The sequence below is a fragment of the Protomyctophum parallelum genome (assembly GCF_964188405.1).
Source record: "Protomyctophum parallelum genome assembly, chromosome: 13".
Classification (NCBI taxonomy): Eukaryota; Metazoa; Chordata; class Actinopteri; order Myctophiformes; family Myctophidae; genus Protomyctophum; species Protomyctophum parallelum.
In genome coordinates this window covers 42,384,765-42,410,354 of record NC_139708.1, presented here as the reverse complement: position 1 = coordinate 42,410,354, position 25,590 = coordinate 42,384,765, and the positions used below count along the sequence as shown (strand labels likewise).

Genomic DNA, 25,590 nt, shown 5'->3' with positions numbered 1-25,590 from the left:
TTTTTATATATTTTAATATGTGAAGTCGCTTGTTTTTGTGTCCTTTCTTTCTTTGTTTTGCTTGTTTATAAAATGTAGTTATTTCCATTTTTTGTTTCATTATTTTTAAATCAGTTCTCAAACATTTTGCATGTCGCTTTATCCCTTTAGCATCCGTTTAAGTTTTGTATGAATTTTGTATGAAAGTTTTGTATGAATCTGTATTAAACTCTATTATAATAAAATGTTTCAAATATATTCAAAATATATATTTTTTCAAGATATTTTTTTGACAATATAGCAGATCTACAAAGCTGCATTTTCAAATATAGTGTTTAAAGTGCTCATGTAAAAAAATAAAAATTATTTTTTTATTTTTAGAAGTGTATATTTGTTTTGTACATGACAGTATATGTCTCTAAATGTTCTGATGAATTGAACATGGTGGACCCTGTTGTAAATAAGTGTGAATGCTTTATCATGGTTCGTCCACACAAGTAACAGTTTTTGAATTGACTTTATTATTGTGCTTTCGTTTGAAATGTACAAAAACTTCAAATAGACCCGGCTGCTTATTTATGGCACAATGTGGCAACCCTGGGAGAGAGAGGGAGAGAGAGAGAGAGAGAGAGAGAGAGAGAGAGCTGCTTACAGAACCCAGACTGTTACACGCAGAGCAGAGAGAGTGTTATCAAACCAAAGCCTCTGGCTCTCTCTCTCCCTCTAAGAGACATTACCACACAACTTTCCATTGGCACCACAACCCTACAGCCCATGGGGTTTGACAGATTCTGCAGTCTGGACGGTTCCGATCCGTTCTGGGTGAGTTTTTGTTTTGTTTTTGCACGCCCACGTTTGCTGTTGCCATTTAACTTTGTCCCAGTTGTTATTGTTGTTGGAATGGGGGCTACACAGTACACACACACAAAGCTAATGTTGGGACAGTGCTAACGTTAGCTTAGCTGTATAATCACCTGCACTATAGCACTGTGACTGCACTGTGCTGTGCTGTCAGGGTTGGAGTGGTGTTAATGAAAGAGCCATAATATGCAATCTAATGAACGACGTGTTTCATTGTTAAAATGATATTAAAAAAGGGGGGGAAACACTTTGCATCTGTTGCTTTGCCCTTTATCATGTTCTGCTGCTGTTCAAGAAGCCTGGTGTCAGCAAATGACTGCTATATGATTAAAACATATGTCCATTCATTGTAGGATGTTCAATTCAGGGCATTTTTGACACACGGCGAGACACCGAGAGAACATCGATTGACATCGCGATTTAGTTGCTGTGTCTAGACATCCACAAAACGTGCCAGCAGCATATCAATGCATGGCATGCATGGCTCATTGATTTGACATGGTTCCAATCCAATTATAGCTACCATTACCAATCCCAACATAATGTAAATCTAATGCTACATTTCCAGTTGGAGAACATGGTGTAATAGCTTCAAGGCTGAGAAGAGGATCAGCTTTTGTGCTCTGATGCTGTGCTTTGATAAGCTAGCTTTCTCCCCCTACCTTATACATGCCTTACTAATGTAGGAGTGTTTCTAATTTGTAAATAATTAGTTTTAGGGCAGATTTGAGAAGACAACTCACTCATGTGACTCCTGTTCAGTTCTCCCTGGCAACAGTCCAAATCAAAATACCCCCCTCCCCCCCCCCCATGTTGGAATTCAATGTACCTATGAAGAAAAAAAGAGTGTATTTTCTTAATTCAGTTTAGACTAGAGAGGACTATAGAAGTGTTGTACCTTCACTGAACCAGAAATGCACTCGACAGGTGCATTATTACAAGCAGTACTGTGTGTGCGGTTGTCTCAAAGAACACAGCAAGTGAGTACAAGTGCTCTTCTGCTGCAAAGTCACTGGCAACTGGGTTGGAACTTAGTTGGAACTGAGGTTCAGTGAGACATGCAGTGTTTGTGTTAATCTGTGTTCCCCCAAACCAGTTTCTTTCTGTATATATTGGAAGGTTGGAATGTGCCTTAAATGTAGCACTTGGCACTAGCCTTGATGACCTTACGTACAGGCAGAGGCTCAACTTTTATGCCATTTTGATAGCATTTTATGTAGACATGGCACTCTATTGGTACTATACCCATAGGTTCACTGTATGGATATTCCACTGTTAGACGGACGTTAGGTTCATAGCTTACGTATGATTCTTGATGACTATTTTCTATGTATTTGTATTGCCATTGCCAACCATGTGGTGTTTTTGCTTGCTGTAAATCGCTCTGGACCGAGTGTCTGCTAAAAGGGTAACATTGTAAATTAAAATTTTCCTAAAGAAAGAGTGTCTTGCGGTCTCTCTTAACGCAGTGAGTACTTACAGTAAAAGCATTGCACCTCCACAAATCTGAGAGAACCCATCGTCAGAAAATAATAAAAACAGTGCCCTCTTTTCCTTGAGCTGACGTGAGTCCACTTACCCTGAAATGCACTCATCACAAGTACATTACAAGTACTGTATGTGTGGCTGTTTCAAAGCACACACTACAGCAAGTAAGACGACAAGTACTCTTCTGCTCCAAAGTCATTCAACTGGGGTAGAACTAGAGTTCTCAAACTCTGCCCGAACCCGACCAGGCCTAAAATGTATGCTAATCAGTAGGGCCGGGCCGGGCCTGGGGCTCCATGAAAAAAATAATATATATATTGAATTTGTTTAGAATAATAAAAATAATAGTTCTGTTCTGTCTGTTTGTGTATTTATCTATTATGAAGATGGTGCTGACTGGCGTTTCACTTTTACTCTGTGTAGAGTTCTCAAATTCTGCAAAAACCCGACCAGGCCCGTTCCGACCCGACATTTTAGGGCCGGGTCGGGCCTAAAATCTATGCTAATTAGTCGGGCCGGGCCGGGCCTAGGGCCTGATCAGTTAGGGCCGGGCCTTAATTTTCGGGCCCGATGAGAACTCTAGGTGGAACCGAGGTTCCCTCTAATGGCCCTCAACTGAAGCATACTAACAGACAGCAATGTTTAATTTGTCAACTTTGAGACCCACCGCTCTGCCAGTACCACCGAGTAACCAAACCTGTTTATTTCTATGTCATCCAGCTGCATATACTTGCTCTAAAATGTCTACATTTATTAATATTTATTTAAGTCAAATCTGCGTTGTGGAAATGGGGTTGTGTGATTTTTTTTTTTCTTTCTTTCTGAATGCTGACATGACGCCTTCAACAACTGCTGAAGTGCTGAGCCCCTGTAAAAAACAATGGCACATTATTACTGTTTTGAAAAGGTGTTGCTGAGATTGCTATGCATGTTATGTTACGGTGCCACTCGGTAATAAATAATAACCTTATAGATTTGCCTGCTTCGAAACTGGATTGATCTGCAGCAAGTTAAGCTACAAGCCAAGTTGAATGCTTGTGGTGTATACTAGTGGTCAGCTGATGCCAGAAAGCAACATCTTTTGATTCTCATGTGTGAACAACATGCAGTATCCTTTCATGCACGACTGGCCTATATAGTGATATAACGTTTATATAATGACACTAGACATCGTATGGGATTTTAAATGTTTCTGTCTCTGCTGTTGTTGTAGATGGGGTTTTCCTTGGTTTTAATCTAAAACTGTTCAGTTCTATTTATTTTCCACACAATTTCCTGAAGAGTCCGAATCCTCTTTTTTTTCCTTAAAAAAAAAAGTTGCCGGAAGTAGCTGATTTACCAGCTCACAGTATGCGCCGGTGACACATTGTGTGAGCTTGTAGATCTGCTATTTCTTGGGTGTATAATGACACCAGCCTGGCGCCTTTTTCAATATATCGCTGTCGTTCATGTCACGCAGGATTGGAACCGGACCTGGAACACCACCAAGCCAGACCTGACGCAGTGCTTCCAGAACACAGTGCTGGTGTGGTTACCGTGCGCCTACCTCTGGCTATGTGCTCCGCTCTACCTCCTCTACCTCAGAGGCCACGACCGTGGCTACATCTGCATGACACACCTCAACAGAGCCAAAACCGTGAGTGGCTGCCTGCAGCATGTCAACCGCCGTCAACCTTTCATGACACGACGGCGTGACCCCCATGCATTATTGCACGCCACTGTGTGAACTCGTAATGTGGAGAGTTTTCGAAGCGTGTTGAACCACGACAAAAGCCATGGTCTGTTTGAAACTTTGAATGTCTGACTCTCGGGCTGCTTTTCACATTGCGCCACGGTTCGGCTTTGACTGTGCAGTCAGTCAGTCAGTCAGTCAGTCAGTCAGGTCACACATGTTAAATTACATCAATACCTCTGTGTTGTTTATTGTCTTGGACTTTGCCTCAACAACACCTTGGGCCACAGTAAACACACTGTACACGTTAGTTATGGCTGTGACTCTTTTGATATCCCACCATTCGAATCAGTTCATACTATTGGCGTTTTTTTTTAACAGCTGTTTTTGCTGCTGTTCATATAGGACGTGATGCCCATTTTCCTGTTTGTTTGCAAATTGTTAGCCTGGGTTTGCAGCGCTCCACGGATCTGAACTGCACTACTCATTTTCAGATCTGCGGAACGCAGCGAATCGGACTGGAAAACCAGGCCTACATGCAAGCCTTTTTTTTTTGTTTTGGCTAACAGCAACACAGTAACTTATTTCAATCCACAATGTCAATTGTCCACAACATCTCCGCCGGGAAACGAGTTAAAAACACACTCACTTGAGCATCCAGTTTGACGGGGTGAGTAGAGAGAGCGGGAGGGTTCAAATCAAGTGTTTTGCGATAGATAACATTGCAGACCAATTTCCCCATCCTAACCTCACGTCTCCAGGCTTTCCATAGATGAGTATGTGAGGAAGCAGCCACCCGGGGGCCGTCAGAAATGCATCCTAGTTGACAAGATAAGCATGTAAAACATAGATTTTCAAGCCTTTCCAGTTATTCCAACATTGTATTGTCAACATACCGTTTTGTTGTCACAGGGGAGATTTCTATAGATCACAACATCACACATAATGTGTGTTCCACATACACACACACACGGCCATGGAGAGGAAGGGAGCGAGTGACTTAGAGAGAGTCATTTTGATTTGATTTGCTGTGCTGTCTACGATGTACAGTAGTCCATGACAAGGCACAATTATGTCTGCTCTGCTAGTGCTGATACAACATATTTAGTCTGATGATCATTTAATGTGGACAACGTTTAACCTCAGGAAACCCGACTCATGGCATCGTCATTTCCGTCCATTTTCATTTTTAGCTCTCCCGAAACACTGGAGGAAAATGTCTATGAAATTACCCAGCCTTGTTATGAGGAACTGGCAGGACTAAACAGTGTTTAGTTTTGTTCGTTCTCGCTTCAGGCGGGCACCAAATGAATGTAAAACAACCACTTGGAGAGATTTATCTGCAGCAGTGGTTTTCTAACTTGTTGTGCCCATTGCCAAGGCACATCAAAGGGCAGGTCACATTCCCAAGGCTTTCATAGTGCTTTATAACAACAAAACACTATTGAATGAATGAATGCATGCATGCAAACCTTTTGTGTAGTATATATTGCAATAATGTTGAAAAATCTCAAGGCACACCTGGCCTTGTCTCAGGGCCCATTAGTTGGCTATTAGACGCCTGTCTAAAAATGTGTTACTTAGGGCAGTTATAACTGGTCTAAAAAGTGTTTTTAACGGTCTAAACTTACACAGACGTTTAACGAACTGCTAATGAACATCTAAGCAAAGCCTAGACCGCTAAAAAACCATTTAGACCATTTATAACTAATGTGCCTGCCTCGAGGTGCCTGCCTCGGTACAACAATCGGGAGCCACTGGTCTACGCAGAACGACAGAATTGTCAAGTTTCTGTTCTAGACTAATCACTAGCCGTTTATATTATAACTAGAGCGTTGCCCGTGGGGCCTCTACAGCGGTGCCCGTTGGGCACTGGCCTACTTGGAACGATGCAAGTTGGAAATGCATTCCCCACCCAGATATTATGCTTTGGAGCCTCTGCAGCAGTGCTTGTTGGGCACTGGCCTACTGCGGTGGTGTGGAATGCGTGCGGCGAATTTGAAGTCAGTGTGGCGAATGGTGGTCCGTCCGACTCGACCCCGCGCACTGCACCCCCTGCGGTGGTGTGGGAACGCGTGTGTCGAATTTGAAGTCGGTGGGGCGAACGGTTCTCGAGTTACGTGGATTACACCCAGACAGACGTAGAGACAGACAGAGACTTGGTGCATTTATAGATAGATAGATATTTGAACATAAGACTCACACCCACCACAGCTAAACATTACTGTACACAGAAATCCCATTGTTTGTGTGTGCGCTCCGGCTCACGTCACCAACGTACCAAAAGTTAATTTTCGTTTGTATTGTTCATCAGGCATTTAACTTTAAACCGTTCCGTTGAGTACTGGCGTTTTGGTGTTCTTCCAGTTTTGCTAAACACGGAGGCTATTGTTGCAGTAATGAATCCTGTCAGTATTAATCCAAACTAAATACTGTTTGACTCACGGCAGGGGTGAGTGTGGAACCTGTGTTGAACCTTCTCACAGTACAAATGTACAATACTCACTATTGCAATTGCAGGGGAGATTTCTCTTTTGGATCAGCCGCACTAGCCGAGCCTCGTTTTATCCACCTCAGGACATGACATGCACATAGTTTTATACATGCAGATGTTTCTGTGCACTACCGTTCACAATTTGTGTTCCCCATCTTTCACTATGAAAGATAGCCATTCTTTGTATACACTTCTTTTGATCCACTCTTTAGTCCTTCTTGACCCAAATTGGGGAAATATGTTAGCCTGACATTTCCTACGATGGGCATAGAAAACATTTCACTGTAGAACTAGATCGTTTTTTTTTTTGCCTTATGATGAATATATATGGGGGTTAAGTGGCTCAAAGTTGGCAGTGAATTAACTAGTCTATATGAATTAATTTTCACATTTGGCATGTATCTATCAGTTGACTGAGTTGAGGAGTCTGTTTAAATATCCAAAGTTCATATCAATGAAGTGGTCTCAAAGTACACACACGGAGCGACACGAATAAAATAGACAAAATCTCAAAACCCGCGACACGCCGTCCGGGCTTGCTTGGCAGCCTACTGTAGGTGCCCAGACGGTTGTATGAGCGAACCGTCTGGGCCATAACCAACCATTGCCTCCCCCCCCCCCAAACATTTAACATGATATGTGACAGTCCCTGTCTTTATAAAACAACCTTTTTACAATGCATTGCCCCCCCCCCCCCAACGTTTAACATGATATGTGACAGTCCCTGTCTTCTGTCCCTGCCAGGCGGTGGGCTTTCTGCTGTGGATTATCTGCTGGGCAGATGTTTTCTATTCTTTCTGGGAAAGAAGCCAACCCCACCGCACCACCGCTGCAGTCTACCTGGTCAGCCCCACCGTGCTGGGCGTCACCATGGTGAGAGTTGACCATTTTTTTTGTTTTTCCTTCCTGCAATGATATTGAATTTCAGTTTTTTTTACCTGTGGATGATGATGATATTGAATTGTGTTGTTATTGTTCATGTCATGTCTTATGATTTGATTGCATAGAGCCTAAATTGAAACAACGGACTAAGTGTTTTACTGTACTGTTTTACTGTTGCTGTTTATACGTTTCTGTCTAAAAAACTATTCAATCCATCAATCAGTCAATCAATCAATCAATCCATTATCTCACACACACACACACACACACACACACACACACACACACACACACACACACACACACACACACACACACACAGGGTGTCTACCTGGTCAGCCCCACACCATGCTGGCATTGGTGGGGAAAAAACGTATGAAAGTTTTGAAAGTACAAAGTGTCAATACTGCAATATAGAACTACTCTGTTACTAAAAGTCCCGACTTCAAAATGTTCTCGTGTAAAAGTACACATGAGTATTGGCATCAACATGTACTTAAAGTTGCTAAAAATAAAAGTACTCATTATGCAGACTGTGCCATTTCAAAATGAAATGAAAATAGCTGATCTACAAGCTCACAATGTGTCGCCATGTGTCGCATTTGGATTGGCTATTTTCAAATGGCAAAGATGTACAAAGGGCTGACCTGGTTACTGTATGTCTGGTCATACTACGGTAATCAAAATCGAGTAAAAATACAATATTTGCCTCTAAAATTATAGTGGAGTAAGTACTGTAAAAGTACTGGAAGTTGGAAATACTCAAGTGCAAATGCCTCAAAATTGTACCTAAGTGCAGTGCTTGAGTAGATGTACTTAGTTACTTTACTCCACTGCGTGTTTGGGAGTCACCATGGTGAGAGTTGACCTTCATCGCACGCACGCACACACACACGCACACACGCACACATGCACACACACACACACACACACACACACACACACACACACACACACACACACACACACGCAGGGTGTTCCTGAGGAAGGCTTCTCTGTTTCAACAGAGCCAGGAGGTCACAATCATCAAATAAACAAAAAGATGAGGGAGGACAGGGAAATGTCACTTGGTGGTCTGGCCTCTTGCCGTTATTATTATAATGTGAGGCCAGTCAGTAGACTATAGCGCCTCGTAACCGAAGCCGCTATAAAGACACACATCTCTAAGCGTTTAAAGGAGAATTCCATTCTAAAAGGCTTTCTTACCTTTCTTTGTAGTTGTTACATCAAAGAGGTCCAGGTGTTATTTTGTGCAAAAGCTCCTTATTGGCTATTTCCCCTACCATAAGCCCTAAATGAATTGCATTGAATTGAATGGGATGTATGGGGTGGTGTGCTAATTCGCTTATTTCCATCGAAATAAGTAGTAAAGTGTGCCGCTTGGGTTATTATTTACATTATGAAGAGAGGATATATACAAAACAATTATAATTTTGAGCGATGGAAATAAGCGAATTAGCACAACACCCCATACATCCCATTCAATTCAATGCAATTCATTTAGGGCTTATGGTAGGGGAAATGGCCAATAAGGAGCTTTTGCACAAAATAACACCTGGACCTCTTTGATGGGGACGTAACAACTACAAAGAAAGGTAAGAAAGCCTTTTAGTATGGAATTCTCCTTTAAACGTAACATATTACATGATTTACATGGATTGACGTCGCCAACTCGCCACGACTGACTTCAGTCATTTGGATTGAATCTATGTCCATAGGACAGTGTGATGCATTTGCAATGCATCGTAGAGTCGAATGGAATTGTCACCTGCTGAATCATAATCTAATTGAACCGTGAGGGCAGTGCCAATGCACACCCTCTAATATTGAGTGTTGGTAGATCGTCATATCGCGCAAAAACAAATTGCCGAAGTGTCAAATTCTGTCAATTAATATGAATTAACCCATTTTGGGCGGGAACCCCTTTTGGTGTTAGCATGATGTTATGCTTTAGCTATTGAAAAATAGCAGATCTACAAGCTCATAGCACGCCACTGAGTGGTGCGCTACGAGCTTGTAGGTCTGCTATTTTTGAAAAATCGAAGATCGACTGACATAGAAACATAGCTTTTTCAGAAAACGGTCAGGATGTAGAAGACATTTTTAGAATCATGAGAATGGGTTAATAATTCTGTGTGTGTGTGTGTGTGTGTGTGTGTGTGTGTGTGTGTGTGTGTGTGTGTGTGTGTGTGTGTGTGTGTGTGTGTGTGTGTGTGTGTGTGTGTGTGTGTGTGTGTGTGTGTGTGTGTGTGTGTGTGTGTGTGTGTGTGTGTGTGTGTGTGTGTGTGTGTGTGTGCGCCAGCTGGTGGCCACCCTGCTGACCCAGTATGAGAGGATGAAGGGGGTCCAGTCGTCGGGGCCCATGCTGGGCTTCTGGCTCCTGGCTCTGCTTTGTGCCAGCGTCACCTTCAGGTCCAAAATCCTCCAGGCTGTGGACCAGGTGAGAGGCCAGACCTTCTGCTTCTTTGACCTGGACAATGGTTCATGTACAGTACAGTACAGTACAGCGGTGATTCTCACACGTTTGCATGATGTGAAGGACCCCCACATTGACACTTATTAGCCTGCGGAGCCCCCATTTGAAAAGATATGCCAGGGATCTCCCCCATAAGGGGAGATTCCTACGGCTCCAGCAGTGATTTTCAACCATTATGATTTCAAGCACAACTGACATAGAAACATGGGCTTTTCAGAAAACTATTTAGAAGCTTGTAGGTCTGCTATTTTTGAACAATCGAAGAACGACTGACATTTTTAGAATCTGATCTCAGGTCAGAATGGGTTCATCAGACCAGCGTGTGTCCAGTGCGGAAACCTCGTATGAATCTGATCTCAGGTCAGAATGGGTTAATGTGATGGTCGCTGTGTGTTTTCCAGCCGTCGGACGTGTGCGTGTGGCGCTACACCACCTTCTACGTGTACTACGCACTGCTGCTCATCCAGGTCACGCTGTCGTGTCTGTCCGACCGGCCTCCGCTGTTCTGTCAGGCCGTCAAAGACAAGGTGAGACCCTGTTCTGTCAAGCCGTCAAAGACAAGGTGAGACCCATTCATGGAATAGCACGGTGGTTTTACAATTTACAATTTAGGCATTTAGCAGACGCTCTTAATCCAGAGTGATTTACATTTGCAATAACAGAAAGCATGGCATACATTGCATACATAAAAAGTAGTTATCATGAATGAAACATGCATAAGCTAAAAACGTAACAGTGGAGTATCTACAGTATATAATGAAACTATATATATATATAAACTATACATACTATACTATATTATACTATACATACAGTATGTACTATAAAGTGCTATGACTACATAAAATGCAATTCTAGTGCTGTTCTACCTAGCATGCTATACCCTCAACCCTTTTCATGTCAAGGCCCATTATTTATTCTGCATTTGAGCCAAGGGCCACCATTTGATGAGATTTAGCCTCGCAGACCCAAAACTAAAGAATATTTACGCGTCTCCGTGCTGTATTGATGTTGGTACCATTAGGAGAGAAACAGGCAGACGTTGATCAAAATAACAATTCTTCTAATTCTTCTACCTCTTAATTGTGTAGACTTAACTTAGGCAGTGTAAAATGAAACCAAATGGACTTGTAAGGGTCCATTTGGTTTTATTTTACAATCTCACTCGCACAGCAGAGCTGCGCGCCACCGCCGCCATTGCAATGCATTGGGCCTCAATTTCCCAGAACCCTTTGCATGCCAGTGCGACGGATAGGTGACGAGTGTCACCTGTCACACTCTGTCCGATGGAAACCCTGTAAGTCTTAGAAGTTAGAACGTATTTAAAAACGTGAATTCAACAATGAAAACATAACTTGTGTAACTCGTTATTGGGAGGGAAGCTTTTCTACAGTCAATTAACTCGTGTTAGGGAGGGAAAGTGTTTCAAAGGAGTGTTGGCCTCCTATTGTCTGCTCTTTGGAGTTTCATGTAATTGACTTCCACAATTTGCAGCGAGCTTTGCCTCACTTTTGTCCTTTTTTTTTCTCCTTCATTTTTGCCCTTTTTCCCCCCATTGTGTTACCCTAGTGTTTTCATCCACTTCCTCCTTACGCAATCAAACAACTCTTGTTTCTTATTCTGTATACTGTTTTTGTCAGGCAGAGACCTCGCATCTTTATATGTCATCTGTTGATGTTGTTAATGTTGTTTTCCCTCCCCCCATAAATGCACTGTATGTCCTACTTCGCACAAGTAGCGAAGAATAGAATCTACAAGCTTTAAAATGCCCAGATCTGCTATTGCAGCTGTGTAAAACTTATTTATGTTATGTAGTGTATTCAAGTAGAAGTGAAAGTGGCTAAGTGTGTCTGCGAAACACTGAAAAGTGCAAGAGCTTGTAACTAAAATAATTATAACTACATTGGAATTTTTGAAATTCTTTTTGTGTTTTACATTTCCTGAAAAGTAAGCGCTTTGGACGTTGTGGGGTGGTTTCCACCGCACAGCGACAATACGACAGTTTAATTCACGCCGTTTGTCAGTAGAAATGGGCCTCGTCGGTCCATTCCCTCCGTCTGTGATTGAGAGTGCTGCGTTCCCCCTCCCCCTCTAAAGTGCGATCGGCGCAGCAGATTATGACTGCATCCTTTGAGTGAGGTCGGCAGTTTTTCTTGGATCGTGGACCAACGTTTATTTAAGCACATCCACACAGCTGACGGATAACTGTGTGTGCGTGCGTGTGTGTGTGTGTGTGCCTGCGGGCAGCCACAGCCTGTTGTTTCATGTGCCTGTCGGATAGGTTTTGCTAACAGTAGGATTCCTCACATAACTTCTCCTCCTCTCACAGTCAGCGGTATTATCAACGTCAGCGCTGGACAAAAAGAATAGCCCCGGTGCAACGGGGCCATTATCATCGCCAAACCCATTTATTTAAATAGCCTGATGAATAGATAATGGCACGGAATGAATTGGAATAATGGCCACGAAATGGGTCACGGTTTTCGGCATTTTTGTTGCATCTCTTGTGTACGAGTGCAGAAGAGTAACATTGTTTTTGTTCTGTACTCCTCACACATTGTAGCAGCAAAAAATATAATAACGGTGATAATTATAATTATTATATTAACACAAACAATCGTAAGCTGTACTAATCAGTCGGTGTATGATCAAAACTATAGTGAAAGAGAGTCACATTTCTCATACCTTGGAAAGTTCCCTTTACTTGGCAACTGAGGTCATGTTTATATACGCCTCAGCATTGTGGGTTGTGTGTATTTTGCCACAAGGTCTGCGGTTACCCACCAGTCAGCCTCTGTGTGAGAAGAATACCTCAAAGCAAACCCACAATACATGCCTTCTCCGGGTGAAACCGTGAAGGGATAAACATTGTCACAGACACCCATGGTTAGGGCTGTCACCGTCATGACAATTTACTTGACGCTTAAGTTCTCCACACACCGAGCGCGAATTCTGATTTTTAAGGGGCGTTTCTCCATCGGTTTTCCGAAAAACGCGGCCGGGGTGCAAACACCTTTACTTTTCATACAAATAATTTGCGATTTAAAGCTGCTATGAAATAATATATTATGTAAAATAATAATAATATATTTTACTTTTTCTTTTTGACAGCCAGCAATGGGTAAAATGCTCCTAAACACAATGTAGTCTCTGTGAAAAATCTAGGGGCCGCAATCTGCATTAAAAGATTTTCCTAGAAGCTTTGTCATTGGTCGATTTTCCTGTCTACTTCCTGATTGGTCATTTTGACCGGGGTTTCTTTTTTTTCAACCAATGACAAAGCTTCTAGGAACATCTTTGAATGGAGATTGCGGCCCCTAGATGTATCACAGAGACTATTTTTTTGGTAATGCTGGCAGTCTGAATACAAAAAAAAAGGTTATTAAAATGCTTATAGCAGCTTAAATTGTGTGGCTCTTGATACACAATATGATATGACAAGAACTTGTGTAAGTAATGTATTATGACGGCCAATAGTTCATATTTTATACTCAAAATGTGTTCGGTGATGATGTGAAAATTGTGACAGGCCTACACTTGGTTCCAACTCTTCTACTAATGTCTAATTGGCCGGTAAAGCCTGCGTTCAATTTGGAACAGTGTGTTTTTTTTTACTGTATAGGTCCAGCCTCTTGATGTCTGTGATGTCAATGATAGTTCAAAAGCATTATGGCACATATTATGAATCATGATGTCAATGATAGTTGAAGTGTTAGTCAAAAGCTTTATGGCACATAATATGTGCCATATAATACATACTATTATTATGTGAGCATTGTGGAAATGGCGGCTTCATGGTGGCTTTTCTTCGGTGTGGCGTGCTAAATGTGAGGCAGCGGCTTTCACGTGATACATGTTTACTGGGACACACACACACACACACACACGTGTCCTTTCTGTCTGTGTCCTTTCTGTGTGTGTCCTGTGTCCGTTCTGTGTGTGTCCTGTGTGTCCGTTCTGCGCATGTCCTAGCTGTGTGTCCTGTGTGTGTCCTAGCTGTGTGTGTCCTGTGTGTGTCCGTTCTGTGTGTGTCCTGTGTCCATTCTGTGTGTCCTGTGTGTCCGTTCTGTGTGTCCTAGCTGTGTGTGTCCGTTCTGTGTGTCCTGGCTGTGTGTCCTGTGTGTGTCCGTTCTGTGTGTGTCCTGTGTCCATTCTGTGTGTCCTGTGTGTCCGTTCTGTGTGTCCTAGCTGTGTGTGTCCCGTGTGTGTCCGTTCTGTGTGTCCTGGCTGTGTGTGTCCTGTGTGTGTCCGTTCTGTGTGTGTCCTAGCTGTGTTCTTTGGTTTCATAGACTTGAACAGGAATTCAAGTCTATGAACCATCATACATGGAAGCCTCAGGCTGATTTTTGTAGTTTGTTTTCCAGTTTCCAAAAACTACAGCAGACTAGTAAGCAACACAGCTGCACCAAACACATTTATAATTAGTGAGGCCACTCCAGCGCCAGAAGGGCATGCCATTGTGCAAGCGATGGACAGTATTGACACACCTAAAAACTAAACCCATTATTATTTTTGATTGGCTGCAGCTGTGTTGCTTACAAACATCACGTGTACATGTAGCACACAAGTTCTCTTGATAGAAGAAATAAAAGTGTAGTACGGTGTTGTACCCTGCCCTTTAAAAATTGTGATTTGTCAAGGCTTTTTCCACTACTGAACTACTTTCTGAAACATCTATGGAAAAATGAAATGGGGAAATTCTCTTCCGGTGCCCTCGTCGTTCTGAAAAGGGGGGGTGGGCTGCGACGCTCCATACAGCCAGCCATGTTTTCACCCTGCTGTAGTTTTTCTCTTGAAGTGGGAAACAAACTACAATATCATACCCCTATAACCGACGTAGAACCGACGTAGAGTAATCTAGCAAGAGAGACACGCTTCGATCTCGCCGCAAAGCGGGTTGCTGTGGGCCAGAGTAATCTATGAAGAGAGTGGCGACACACTTTGATCTCGCCGCAAAGCGGGGTGCCTATATGGGCTATAGTTCCAAACATTGGAACTATCCCATTGAGATAGAATGAGCACTTCCGCATTCCATTCTTACAATGGGAGTCCACAGTTTACACTAGTGTCCCCACTCTCTAACTAGATCACTCTGAACCGACGGGGCCATGCATGCAATCCAGCCCACTAACTAACTGTTTGTTTATTGTTTTGATGTTCCAGAATCCATGTCCTGAGTTTGGTGCTTCGTTCCTGTCCAAGATCACCTTCTGGTGGATCACCAGGTGAATAATAACACCTTTACCAGATCAGCAGTATTATAGGCCGTAGAGTTGTAGACCAACATGAATCCTATGGCCGTGGTCCCCAAACCTTTTCATGTCAAGGATCTTCTCTCATGGGAGGTCCCTGCCATATCATTTCAAATGGGGGTCCGCGGGCTAATAAGTGTCAATTTGGGGGGTCCATAGCCTTACTCATGGACCAGAGCCACATCCCTACCTGCTTTCTCTGCACCATTTAAGGCCGTTTCCAAATTAAAATGATTAAATTATTAAAATGTAAATATTTATTATGAAGAAAACAAGATGGTAAGACGGCTAACACAAATAGAATAAAGTTTACCTTCAGAAAAAGCGTTGTTTATGGCTTCTGAATGTAGGTCTTTTAACATGTAATGTCTATGGAGCGACGTCATGTCAACGCCATTAGCTCAGAAAAGGGGGGCGGGGAAAGGGCTGTGAGATAGGCCTATTACGCATGGGGTGAACATTCGGTTAAAATAGCAGATCTACAAGCTCACAATGTTAAGTTATGGCTAGCCTGCCCCAGCCTGTGTGATTTCACTCCCACTTCCTATGACAGATTTTCCAATGGGTTTCCCCCAGGCTTTTCTTTTTGAGCCTGAATGCGATCGAAAATAAAAGCCTGGGTGCCGAGGCGAAGTTCCGGCTAATTCATAGTTCAGTAAACAACTGTTATCACTTGACGTAAATAGCATCTTTTTCTAAATGTTTTGTTTTGTTAGTGACAAATTGAATTACTGGATGTGAAGGTCTGCTCACATTGTACTTGTTATTTCATCGTCTTCATCACTTCCTCTTAAGCCCTCCCCCTTGCATTCTCTCCCTTTCTCTGGTGATGAGCGTCTGCCAAATGCATAAGTTGTTAATTATATATTTTGTGTGTGTGTGTGTGTGTGTGTGTGTGTGTGTGTGTGTGTGTGCGTGCGTGCGTGTCAGAATGATGATGACGGGCTACAAGCGCCCCCTGGAGGAGAAGGACCTGTGGTCCCTGAACCCAGACGACTGCTCCCAGAGGGTGGTCCCCACGCTGGTGCGGCGCTGGAACCACGAGTGCCAGAAGGTCAAAAGGTCAGGAGCCATGCAGGCGCCGCTGGCAGAGTCTCTGACGGAGAGTGTCAGAGTGTCTGGGAGGGCAGGGTTATATATGCAGGGGTTAGACGTCAAGGTGTTACTGCACCATGGCTTACTTGTGTAGCTTATCAACCTGGTCCTACCCCAAACACGGTGAAATAGCACGGTTTGGCATTTCCGTACTTACACGCCTAGAAAAAGCCCCAAAATCCGTACACATTTCACTGAAATCCTCCGCATTGTCTGTGACGGAGAGGCGCCGTCTCTCTACCCAACTTGAGCCACGAGAGAATCCACCGAGCGAGTTGCCGTGTCGAACATCGTGAAGTTCGTTAGAGCCGACTCAGCCCCGTCCGAGTTGTAAACCAATAGCACGGAATCGTAAATAACGTCAGACCCAAACTCACCCAAACACTGTGAAATAGCACGGATTGGCAATTCCGTAGCCTACGGTACATACAATACTAGTGAAAGCCACGCTTTTGTCGCGGTCAAAACAGCAGTCATGCAATATGTATGTATTTGGGGTTTTTCTAGGCGCGTAAATACGGAATTGCGAATCCATGCTATTTCACCGTGTTCTGGTGAGACCGGGGCTGAGCTTGTAGATTGGCTATTTTCCGCATGCAACCAAGTGTACGATCGGCCATTCAAAGTACACCTTTTGTCGACGGAAGCAACCGTACATCGATGTCGATCCTTAGTTAAACCTTCTGTTTAAATGTCCAATACGCCAGGCCAGAGGAGAAGCTGCTGTACTCCCCCAAGAGGACGTCGTCGCGCGGCGAGAAGCGGGAGAAGGAGGAGGGGCGCCCCGTGGAGGAGTCCGAGATCCTCATCGTGAAGAAATCCCACAAGACCAAAGAGCCCTCCCTGTTCTGGGCCCTGTGCTTGACCTTTGGCCCCTACTTCCTCATGTCCTCCCTCTACAAGATCAGCCAGGACATCCTCATGTTCGTCGGGCCCGAGATCCTCAGGTCAGTGTCCTTTATTCGAGACCCAGCGGGTGGCGGATTTTGCCGCGCTTTCCGGTGGGTAACCACAGTTGAGGGTGGATTTGGGTCATTAAATAAATATATTATAAATTAATATTGGATAAACCGCAGGTGAAATTAATGGCATCTATCTATATGCTTATTATAGCTCTTAAAACGCACAACTTCTTGGCGTGCGTGCGTTAGTAGTATTTTATAGTAGTATTTTAATGTTACATAATTTTCCATGATCTGGCACAGATTAGCCGCCTATGAAGTTGGGTCCTCCTTGCAAATCAACAAGAACAACACATTAGTCTCCTACAGGCAGCTATGCTAAAGCTGCGAAGATTGGCTATACGGTATATCCCTGCACAGCGGATTGTGGGTGTTGCGGATTAATGCATTGGATTAATTCATAATTGCGGTCGGATAACGGGCGGATTCGGGTGACAAAAAAGCTCATCCGCTGGTCTCTAGTATACTTATCTATCCTCTGAGGCCCCGAGATCCTCTGGTCAGTGTCCTTATCTATCCTCTGAGAAAAATGGGACCCATGTGCCTCCCTGCTTGGCACTCAGCATCAGGGGTTGTAATGGGGGTAAGTCTCTGCGACATACTAGCGTCATGGCCAGGGGGTGTACTTCACGCTACAGAAAGGATGGGCTCCTGCCCTACGAGCATCACGGCTCGGCAAGGCTTACGTACTTTACTTTCGACGAATAGCAGCGATAAATTACAGTCACTTTTAGGACAATTGGCAGCATTTCCCCCAAAACTGCTTCTCCAGAGTGTCTTTCAGAGTGCAGGGTCATGGTCATTGCTGTGGACATCTTATCCAGCAGCACAGGTAAAGTAGTCAGGGGAAAAATGAGACAATCGCAGCCTGTGTACGTACGGAGCCATGAACTCCATGATTTGTAACAATACGGATGGCAACACACACGGACACCATGTTGCTATGATTGGCCGACTGCCAGGATGGGGGAGTGTTTTCAAAAAAGTCGTCCAGAAAGACACGGAGGAAACAAAACTACAGAGCTACACTGCCTTTATTTGCACAAATAGGTGACTGTGACTCGGCCCTCAGTCTGAGGAAGAGCATTGTGCTCGAAACGTCACAGACCGTTGGGTATAGGCCCAGGAGAGATTCAGACCAAACCAGTGTTGGATTAAAAACGTACAAATACGATGCTTGTCAACTAACCTCTTTCACTGAGGAAAACTTGGCTATCATGACTAAAACTATACTAACTACTGTATAGTGTACTGTTTACTATACTTGATGATTTCATCAATGAATATAAACTAGAAAAAAGGTGTTCGGGACAGACTAGTGGAGAAGAGATCCAGTACAACTAATTCACGACCTGCCAAAATACATTTGAGTCGACTAAATCAACTGTAGATTTTAGTCGACTAAAATCGCACAATGTTTACTCAACTGAAACTAGAAAAAAAAAAGAAAAAAAGTGGAATCAGCCCTTCACTAAATCCCACCCCCAAAAAGCGATTGTCCAATGCCAATCCAAATAGTTTAGCAACGGTTGCTATGCAGGTCAAGCTTTCTTCGCTGCTAACGTGCCTATTAGTCTAGTAGCCAGCCCATAGAGCCCCATTGTGAACCCGGACACCAAGGTTTTATGTTTCATATGTTGGGCAATTTTCATAATTGGCATAATATGTGACCATACCAATTACAACCTATAGAAGGCAAAATGTTCAAAATTTCATCATGCTTTATGTAGCATGTGATGTGTCAAACTAGGGGGTTTTCATGATGCTGAATCCATTCCAGGCATTAGTTTTGCAAAAAAAACTCTCATTGGGCTAAAAACGGCCAATGCCGTCATCACAAATTGATGATGTCAGCAAGTGGGCATGGCCGTTTTAAGCCCAATGAGTGTTTTTTTTGCATAACTAATGCTTGGAATGGATTCAGCATCATGAAAACCCCCTAGTTTGACACATCACATGCTAGATGAAGCATGATGACATTTTGAATATTTTGCCTTCTATAGGTTGTTAATGGTATGGTCACATATTATGCCAATTATGAACATTGCCCAACATATGCAAGTTGGCATCCGGCAGTTTCTACATGCTGGGGACCCATACTAAACATTTCAACATAAAACCTTGGTGTACTCAACATGTCCGGGTTAATTTTTTGCCTACTAGGCTATATTGGACAAGGATGGGTTGTGACTGTGAACCAGCCTCAACAGAAGATGGGCTGTGACTGTGCAGGATCGGCTGTTATTTCAGGATGTGGGAGCATAATGACAGACAGACATGTGTTTCCCGTTCCCCCACTAGTGGTTTCTGTTTTTCTTTACTCTCATTTCCTCCCGCTGATAAGTTCACCAGGTTCGGTTCCACGTCCTGAAAGGCCGAGTTATACAAAAAGGGGGTCCCCGACCGTCCTAAATGGGTTTAAGGTCACATTCTCACCAGAGAGCTTTGCTGCGATTAAAACGAATCCTGCTGCGCATTTTCAGAAAGTGCGCTTCGTTTGGCAGGTGTGAAGGCTCATTCGAATCCTAATGCGCAGCAAAGAACCGCATTTTACTCCGCCCAAAAACGGGGGTTTCGCTTCGCTTCCAATCGCACTTGACTACGATTCGGTGCAGGTGTGAATGCAATCCGCAGTAAATAAAGGAAATGAAGCAAACATAATGTGGCGGGTGAGGAGCTGAACACAGTTGGAGACGGAGAAGGCATATTTTACGCAGCGCAAAGATGTCCCATTACTGTGGATAGACGTGGTCGAATAAGGAGACTGAAGCCCTGATCGAAATGAGGATGTGTACATTAATCATTTGCCTAAGAAAACACATAAAAACACTGCAGTGTAGCCTATTATAGCCTACAGAATATTATGTCTGTCTGTCTGTGCGTGCGTGCCGTAAACATGGAGTTCTATGGAGTGCTGTCACTGTGTGGGGACTGGGGAGTTATATCAGTGCGCTCATGCAGCGCTGTGCCTCCATGCCCAAAAGAACAGTGTGTGGCGGCTGCGTGCGTAGAGAGAGAGAGAGAGAGAGGGGGGGGGTCCCAGACGGCACGACACATGCACGTTATGAGTGTAATTTTATCACCATAGATTTCACTGTGTAGGCTAGTTTATGAATGGAACACATTGATAAAGGTCCCCCCTGCTGCGTTTCCAATTGCTGCGAATGACAGTGTGAAGGCAAACCGCAGCCAATTAAATATGCAAGAACCTCAATTTCCCCGCCCATACGCATCCGAGTCTACCGAAGTATTAGGTGAGAATCTGACCTAAGATGGACCACCTAAACCTCCTCGCCAAAAAAATAGCAGATCGACAAGCTCACAACGTGTCGTCGTTGTGATGCGTTGTGAGCTTGTAGATCTGCTATGTTTGGTTGAATGTTGAACTACTGTTCCTTTTTCTCCTTCTACATCACAACTTTTAGCTGAAAATAACCAATCTACGAGCATCGTGACCTGTTTGTGAGCTTGTAGATCACCTGCTAGTTGATTTATTTTTATATCTGTTAACCCATTTTGGGGGCAGGAACCCCTTTTGGTGTTTGAAGCATTCTGTTATTGAAAAATAGCAGATCTACAAGCTCATAGCGTGCCACCGAGTGGCGCGCTACGAGCTTGTAGGTCTGCTATTTTTTTTTAAAGTCATGAAAATGTGGCGCAGCGAAAGTTTTTAACTCTAATCCTTGATATGAAAATGTAAAAAAAAAACAAACATGTGTTTTTCAGAAAACTGTCAGGATTTAGAAGGCATTTGTAGAATCGTCCTCGGGTCAAAATGGCAGATCTACAAGCTCATATTGTGCCACCGAGTGGCGCGATACGAGCTTGTAGGTCTGCTATTTTTGAAAAATCGAAGAACGACTGTGACATTTTTAGAATCTGATCTCAGGTCAGAATGGGTTCATCAGACCAGTGTGTGTCCGGCGGAAACCTCGTATGAATCTGATCTCAGGTCAGAATGGGTTAAGACATTCCCAGAATCAGGACAACCACATAACGGCTCTCATTACAATGCTATAAAAAGAACACGGGCACAGAGGAGCAGCACATGACAATAAAAACTATTGAACAACTCGGGGAGCTGCACATGCACGGATCAGGGGCAGCCGTGGCCGAACGGTTTGCGGAGCGGTCTTGATATCGGAAGGTCACTAGTTCGTATCCCCGGACCGGCACATTAAAATTACCACCGATGAAGTGCCCTTGGACAAGGCATTGAACCCCTACCATGAAATGTTCTATGAGCAGGGCCTGGCTGTAAACAAGTTCTTGACCTTAGTCCAGTTACCCTGGGTAAACATAGTAACTTTCTTTCTTTCTTTTATCATACATACTTCATCAAAAAGGTCAATATACATACCACCATAGAGAGCCTTACATCATGTGAAAAACCTTTGTTGTATTTTTCACTGCATATTGGTAGGGCATTAAGCAACTAGTCGAGTTTACTAGTCGACTAGTTGACTAGTTGAAGAAAAAATGAAAAAAGGGGTTTATTTATTAATTTATTTTCCCCCGATTTTGTAGGCCTCAAGATCAGGTAGATTATAGTTATAGTCACCAATGTACAGTTGTACACAGCTTGTAAATGTACATATATTTATTTAATTACATAATAGGAGGTTAACCCATTTTGGGGCGGGAACCCCTTTTGGTGTTTTAAACATTACGTTATAATTTAGCTATTGGAAAAATAGCAGATCTACAAGCTCATAGTAGATTGTAGGTCTGCTATTTTTGAAAAATCGTGAAGATGTGGAGCAAATCCTGACGGAAAACTGCCAGGATTTAGAGGACATTTTATAAATTTCGACGTCAGGCCTAAATGGGTTAAACAACTAGTCGACTAGTAAACTATTCAACTAGTGAACTAGTAAAAATGACTAGAAGTGAATGCCCTAGTTGTATCTGCATCTATTCTAACCCATCCTAAGTAACGGGAGCATTGGTGAGGCGATACATTACTGACTGGGCCTGGACTTGAACCCAGGTCACCCACCAGGCCACTCTGGCTCCCCAGGCGGGCGCTCTGACCACTCGGCTACGGCCGTCCGTGATCGATCTCGGGGCAGGAAGGAAGAAGAGCATGCATGCAGACCCGTTGACTGGAGGCATTCAGAGAGTCTTTGCCTTTCGACAAAGCGACACGTGTAAAGCACGGATAATCCCCTTACATGTCTAATGAAGTGAGAGATCTAAGTACTCCTTCTTAAAAAGCCTGGCGGTGTACATGCAGGGACTCAAGTAGCAAGTTGGACGAGGTTTAAATAACTTTCACATTCCTCTGCGTGCGTGCGTGCGCACTTGCATGCGTGTGTGTGTGTGTGTGTGTGTGGTCACTTGGCTCCTGTGAACCTGAACACAGTTCAACATTCCTGTGCACCTACAGTACAGTACTACTGTAGCTGTCAAAGTTGGATTGACTAGATGTAGCGGAGCCTTCATCAGTAACAGCAGTAACTAGATGTAACGAATAACGATTCACTCGACTCACCATACGATTCAAATCACGATAGTTTTTCGCGATACGACGTTTCATGATTTCGTTTTAAACACAAATGTATTTTCTAGGCAAATGACCGAAAAGTATATATCTTTTTGTTTCTCTTACACAAATCCATTATTTTGTTTCCATTTTAATTGACCTCTCTTATATCCTCCACTATCAAATGACAACTGTTTTGGTTTTTTAATCAGTTCTCTTACAAAGATCCTGTATTTTATTTTGCGCGCCCCGTGCTGTTTGCATCGCGATTCAAATTGTGATTTTAATTGTCACCAGTTTGAATCAATTTACGATATACTAGTATTTGCCCATTCTGCACGGGAACCCCTTTTGGTGTTTTAATTTATGTTATACTTTAGCTATTGAAAAATAGCAGATCTACAAGCTCAGTGTGGCACCGAGTGCCGCACACTGAGCTTGTAGGTCTGCTATTTTTGAAAAATCGTGAAAATGTGGCGTAAATCTTTGAATATATATATTCTTCCCTGGAACAACATATTTTCAGATGGGGGGGGGGGGGGGGGGGGGGGGGGTCAGCGACCGAATACATATAATTTGTGGGGTCCTTGACATGAAATATTGAGAACTACTGATACAGAAACATGAGGTTTTTCAGGAAATTGTCATGATTTTAGAAGACTTCGTCCTCGGGTCTATAAATGCATGGCCCAATGTCTTTTTCAATATGGCTACCGTCAGTTTGTTCAGGTTGTAACCAAGGCCCCAGTGAGGCTCTCCAACGTTGAGGCGCTCGGCCCTAGTGGTAAGATGAGGGACATGCACGCGGACCAGTGGACTCATGACGAGTGCAGCTGGGCTTTAACATTGAGCGCTCAGGTGCACTTCCGCATTTGCCACATTTGGTTGGCAAATGTGGAAGTAGACGGTCCTTCCGGGTGCTTCAAAACGCCACTGAGCAACTTCCACTGATATGAGTAGCGGGGGGGGGGCTGCTATCGCTCCGGTTCAGTCTCTATCCTTCTTTATACTCTATGGTTGTAACACGACAGACTTCCTCTCCTATGTCCTCCTCCTCCCAGACGGTTGATCAGCTTCGTCAACAACGGGGACGCTCCCGCCTGGCAGGGCTACTTCTACACCAGTCTGCTGTTGACGTGTTCCTGCGTGCAGACGCTCATCCTGCAGAAGTACTTCCACGTGTGCTTTGTGACCGGCATGCGTCTGCGCACCGCCATCATCGGAGCCGTCTACAGAAAGGTACAGTGCAGAGTACCTTCACGTTAAACCCATTTTGGGTGGGAACCCTTTTTGGTGGCGCGCTACGAGCTTGTAGGTCTGCTATTTTTGAAGAATCGTGAAAAGTGACATGAAAGTGTTTGAGAACGACTGACCTAGAAAAACAGCTTTTTCAAGAAAACAGTCAGGATTTAGAAGACGTTTGCAGAATCGTTCCCAGGTCAAAATGGGTTAAAGCATTATGTTATACTTTAGCTATTTTTGAAAAATCGAGAAAATGTGGCGCAAATCTTTGAATATATATATTCTTCTATATATTCTTTCAGAGCGAATGTTTTTAGCTCAAATCTTTGATTCTGGGGGGGGCACAGAAAGACTTCAGTGCACTGCAATGCAAGGAATGAATGCATTCGCCATGTATCCGAAGGAAGTCTGATCCAATCACTTTTAGATTTACTCCAGTTTAATCCTGAGTTTAAGTTTTGTTGTATTCAAGATCTGATTTTAGGCATGTTTAAACCTCCAGGGAAATCCGTGTTGAGGTTCTTAATCCACTGTTTTTCATTAAAACGTCTTTGTCCTACTGTCCAGTTGGAATTGTGTAACCCATTTGGTTACAAACTGTCATTTTGGCACTCAAGGACCCCTGGGGGTCCCCGGACCCCACTTTGGGAACCACTGTCATAGAGTACCGAAGTCCTGACGTCACTCGTTCATGCCATGGGTCACGGACGTTTTCCCTCTATGGAAAATACCATTGGGTCGGGTCATCTTAGAAGTAGAGTTCTCTTAGAGTTGTGGTCCAAAAATAAACAAGTGATTTGCAGGGAGGTGCCTCTGTATCGTTTACAGTAGGCAGACAATTTCAGTCTGTTTCTGGTGAAAATGTGGTTAATTCGGTGGCGGTAACATTAGAGGTTTCTGTCGAGCAGTTTCACTGCAGTGCTTTGAATGAAATTGCTTCTTTCTTGATTGAATGAAATAACCATGAATATAAACAAATTTAGTATAGCACAGTGGTTTTCAAACTTTTTTTTGGTTTAAATGTCAAGGTCCCCCATAACTGTCTGAGTCACCAAATGAACCCTTGTGGGTGTGAACGGAGCTTTCATTAGTGTCATTTGTAACACCTGTCAATATGGCTATGCTATTCATTGACACCTCCAGTTGTAGGGCTGCACGATATTTATACAGTATCTCTGTATTTATGCCAAATATTGCGACATCAATACGATATTGCCGTTAAAATGTAATACCGTAATTTCCGGACTATAAGGCGCACCTGAATATAAGCCGCACCAGCCAAATTTAGGGGAAATCCCAAATATGTACGCATACAAGCCCACCGGACTATAAGCCGCAGGTGTTTTAATGTTTAATTACCATATGTAAAGGTTTCCGCACGGTCGCCCCTTTTCCATCTCGCCCCACTATTATACTGATTATATAAAAGGTATTATCATATTAATTTATAATTGTTAAGTTCACTCTGCATATCCACAGGCATAATAGCATGATGGGCTAAATCATGAGAAATGTGTTTAATAAAACGAAATTAACTGCTAGAAGGAAGGTCCTAAATTAATTTAATTAAGCAGTGACCGTCTCTGTGTCATGTTATTCTTTCTTAATTTTAAAGAGTATAGAGATCGACTACTTCTCCAACCTACATCCATTCATCCTGGCTGATTGTTTTCATATCATATGCAAGCCTACTTGTACGTGG

The 25,590-nt window shown here is 43.3% G+C and overlaps 1 protein-coding gene across 1 annotated transcript in view; it reads left to right on the top strand.

Moving 5' to 3' along the window:
- Positions 1–655: 655 nt before the first annotated feature.
- The window catches only part of LOC310869417 (multidrug resistance-associated protein 1-like), a 74,118-nt gene continuing 49,183 nt past the window's right edge, over positions 656–25,590 (top strand). Inside the window, exons 1-9 of the mRNA XM_083780150.1 lie at positions 656–801; positions 3,788–3,964; positions 7,239–7,367; positions 9,679–9,816; positions 10,254–10,379; positions 15,016–15,077; positions 16,035–16,166; positions 16,907–17,146; positions 23,708–23,885. Of these exons, the coding sequence (XP_083636276.1) occupies positions 754–801; positions 3,788–3,964; positions 7,239–7,367; positions 9,679–9,816; positions 10,254–10,379; positions 15,016–15,077; positions 16,035–16,166; positions 16,907–17,146; positions 23,708–23,885 (1,230 nt within the window). The 5' untranslated portion in view covers positions 656–753. The remainder of the gene's footprint in view (positions 802–3,787; positions 3,965–7,238; positions 7,368–9,678; positions 9,817–10,253; positions 10,380–15,015; positions 15,078–16,034; positions 16,167–16,906; positions 17,147–23,707; positions 23,886–25,590) is intronic.